The sequence below is a fragment of the Haliaeetus leucocephalus genome, unplaced genomic scaffold (genome assembly GCF_000737465.1).
Source record: "Haliaeetus leucocephalus isolate CR32 unplaced genomic scaffold, Haliaeetus_leucocephalus-4.0 Scaffold227, whole genome shotgun sequence".
Lineage (NCBI taxonomy): Eukaryota > Metazoa > Chordata > Aves > Accipitriformes > Accipitridae > Haliaeetus > Haliaeetus leucocephalus.
In genome coordinates, this window is record NW_010972663.1 from 273,533 (window position 1) to 276,663 (window position 3,131).

A 3,131-nucleotide genomic window follows, 5' to 3' on the forward strand; every position below is an offset into this window, starting at 1 on the left:
ATTTCTCCTCCTGGCCTCCCCCAACAGTCTTACCAGCCAAACGCCGTAACCGGCACAGTGTGGCGGGGCCACAGATTGCTACCCGTTTACCGGCGACGACCGACAGAGCCCCTGTGCGACGCAGTAACACCATGCCCCCCAATTTGGGTAACGCTGGTTTATTGGGGCGCTTGTTGGAAGACCGAACCCTTGCCGCCGGTAAGGATGGTACAACCGGGTAGTTTCTCCGATTCTAAACCATCGTGGCACAAGCTTTACCGCCTGTTTTTTTTCCCCTTAGCGAGCGAACCGGGAGCGGTACGGATCGTCTGCGGGCATCACAACTGGATTGCGGTGGCTTACGCCCAGTTCCTTGTCTGCTATAGGTAAACTGGTGGGGGGACCAGGGACCCCCGTCTTGTGCCAGCAGTGTCCTCAAGCCCTGCCCCATGCCCTGCCATCTTCTCCTGTTTGTCCCCAGGATGAAGGAGACGTCGGGGTGGCAGCAAGTCTTCTCCAGTCCCCGCTTGGACTGGGTGATCGAACGGGTGGCCCTCAACGCCAAGGTGCTTGGCGGAGCTTTGGGTGACCACGACAAGATGGTGGCGGTGGCGTCTTGCAGTGAGATCATCCTCTGGGCCCTGCAAGCTGACGGCAATGGCAGCGAGATCGGTGAGAAACCATCCCTGACCCTTCCACCGACTCGATCCTGCAGGATTTTGGCAGGATCTGGTCTCCTTGGCTTCTTTCTGGATGTATTCTCCTCACCCAGGCGTCTTCCACCTGGGAGTGCCGGTGGAAGCCCTCTTCTTCGTGGGGAACCAACTCATCGCCACTAGCCACACTGGCAAAATCGGCGTCTGGAACGCTGTCACCAAGCACTGGCAGGTGAGCACGGGTACCACCGTCACTGGTTTGTCCTCAGATTGTCCCCAAAACTCCTTTCCCATCCCTCCTGCAGATCCAGGACGTTGTCCCCATCAACAGCTACGACGCTGCTGGCACCTTCCTCCTCCTCGGTTGCAACAACGGCTCCATCTACTATGTGGGTGAGTGCCGATGATGCGGCTCTAACCGCCCCGGCCCGTGGCAATGCTGCCGCCATCACCGTCCCTCTGTGTGTCCCCCCTCTGCCCCCAGACGTTCAGAAGTTCCCCCTGCGCATGAAGGACAACGATCTGCTGGTGACAGAGCTTTACCGTGACCCCACTGAAGATGCTGTCACTGCCCTCAGTGTCTACCTCACCCCCAAGACCAGTAAGAGCTCCTGCTGCCCACGTTTGGGGGGGCTCCTCACCCCACTGGTTTGCTACTGGGATGAACTGGGAGGGCTTTGGGATCATTTTGAGGGCGGGCGTCGTGTCCGTAGGTGACAGCGGGAACTGGATTGAGATTGCCTACGGCACCAGCTCCGGTGTAGTACGGGTCATCGTGCAGCACCCTGAAACGGTGGGCTCCGGTCCTCAACTCTTCCAAACCTTCACCGTACACCGCAGCCCCGTCACCAAAATCATGCTTTCGGAGAAACACCTCATCTCCGGTGAGCACTGGGTGAGGAAAACACTGCCGGGTGAGGAAATCACTGGCGTTTGCTGCTCATCCACCCTCCATTTTCCCAGTTTGTGCCGACAACAACCATGTCCGGACCTGGACAGTGACTCGTTTCCGTGGGATGATTTCTACCCAACCTGGCTCGACGCCGTTGGCTTCCTTCAAAATCCTCTCCCTGGATGATCTTGACGGTCCTGCTGGCTGCGGCTCTGGCACCGATATTGGTAAAAGAGCGCCGGGTTCGGCAGTGAGGTGGGACAATGGCACAGGATGGGCACAGAGCCATGGGTTTTTACCGGCAGGACCTTTCGGCGAACGGGACGAGCAGCAGGTCTTCATCCAAAGAGTGGTGCCGGATGCATGTCAGGTCTTCGTCCGGCTTTCCTCCACCGGTAAAAGGTGAGCGCTGGCAGTTTTGCCACCAGCGAAGGAAAAATTGGAGTGCTGAGGGGGATCATGGAGTGTCATCCCCCGCCCCCCAGGATCTGCGAGGTGCGTTCGGTCGACGCCGCAGCCATCACCGCCTTCACCGTCCACGAGTGCGAAGGCTCCAGCCGGATCGGTTCCCGCCCGCGCCGTTACCTCTTCACTGGCCACGCCAACGGCAGCGTCCAGATGTGGGACCTCACCACCGCCATGGAGATGTTGGGGAAGCCCCCAGGTAAGTGCTGGAGTGGGGGGGGGGGGGGGTGGAATTTTGGCGTGCAACCCCTTTCCCAAAAAAAGCCCAATCCTCACCCTTCACTCCACAGAAGCCGGTGGTTTGACGGAAGAGGAGCTGTTACGGCAACTGGATCAATGCGATTTGGCATTAACTGGACCCCCCGGGCCCCCCCGGACCCCCAACCCCAGGGAGGCGACCCCCCCAGGCCCCCCCCCCCAATCTCCCCTTCTCCCTCCTCCCCCCAGGTTTAGGTTTTTGGGGGTTGCCCACCGTATTCCCCCCCCATTTTTTCTTTGCAGCCTTCGGTCGCCAGGGCCCAGCCGGGTGGATACGCCGACCCCTTCCCCCCCACTGCCGAAACACCGCGGGGAACCCCTGGGTATCCCCCCCCAACCCCGTTATCGGGGGGCAGAGGGAGACCCTCCCTTTTCCGGGGGTCCCCGAGGAGGGGGCAGTTTTGTGGAGCGCTGCCAGGAACTAGCCCAACGCCTCGGCCCCCCCGAGAACCCCGAACCCCCCCGTTTTGGGGGGAAAAGCAAAATCCTCCGACCCCCACCTCCACGTCGACCCCCCAGTTCCGGACCCCCCCCTACGGCTCCCAGGACTGTGCCCCCTCCCCCCGGGCCTGTCCCTGCCCCCCCTGCAACTGCTGACGCTCTCCCCATTGTCCCATTGGCGACCCCCAAATCTCGGCTCAATGAGACATCGTTTTGAGGGGGGCAGGATCCCCCCCACCATGTGCCTTCACTTTGGGGGGACACTGCTGTTGTCTGTGTCCCTCCCTCAGATTTTGGGGAGGGGGGCACAGAGGAAGGCCCCCCCCACCATGCCAAAGCGCTGTGGTTTTCGGGGTTCCCCTTCCATACACCCCTTTTTGCCTCTGCTTCGTGCCCTGTGGTTTTTTTGGGGGTCCTGCCCCCCCCAGCGGTGTCTTGGG

The 3,131-nt window shown here is 60.9% G+C and overlaps 1 protein-coding gene across 1 annotated transcript in view; it reads left to right on the forward strand.

The window, feature by feature from the left end:
• The window catches only part of SHKBP1 (SH3KBP1 binding protein 1), a 15,899-nt gene that overhangs the window by 286 nt on the left and 12,482 nt on the right, over positions 1–3,131 (forward strand). Inside the window, exons 2-13 of the mRNA XM_010567197.1 lie at positions 3–198; positions 281–365; positions 461–651; positions 752–867; positions 941–1,028; positions 1,120–1,236; positions 1,349–1,519; positions 1,599–1,754; positions 1,833–1,929; positions 2,013–2,191; positions 2,283–2,382; positions 2,494–2,714. Coding sequence (XP_010565499.1) covers positions 3–198; positions 281–365; positions 461–651; positions 752–867; positions 941–1,028; positions 1,120–1,236; positions 1,349–1,519; positions 1,599–1,754; positions 1,833–1,929; positions 2,013–2,191; positions 2,283–2,382; positions 2,494–2,714 — 1,717 coding nt within the window. The remainder of the gene's footprint in view (positions 1–2; positions 199–280; positions 366–460; positions 652–751; positions 868–940; positions 1,029–1,119; positions 1,237–1,348; positions 1,520–1,598; positions 1,755–1,832; positions 1,930–2,012; positions 2,192–2,282; positions 2,383–2,493; positions 2,715–3,131) is intronic.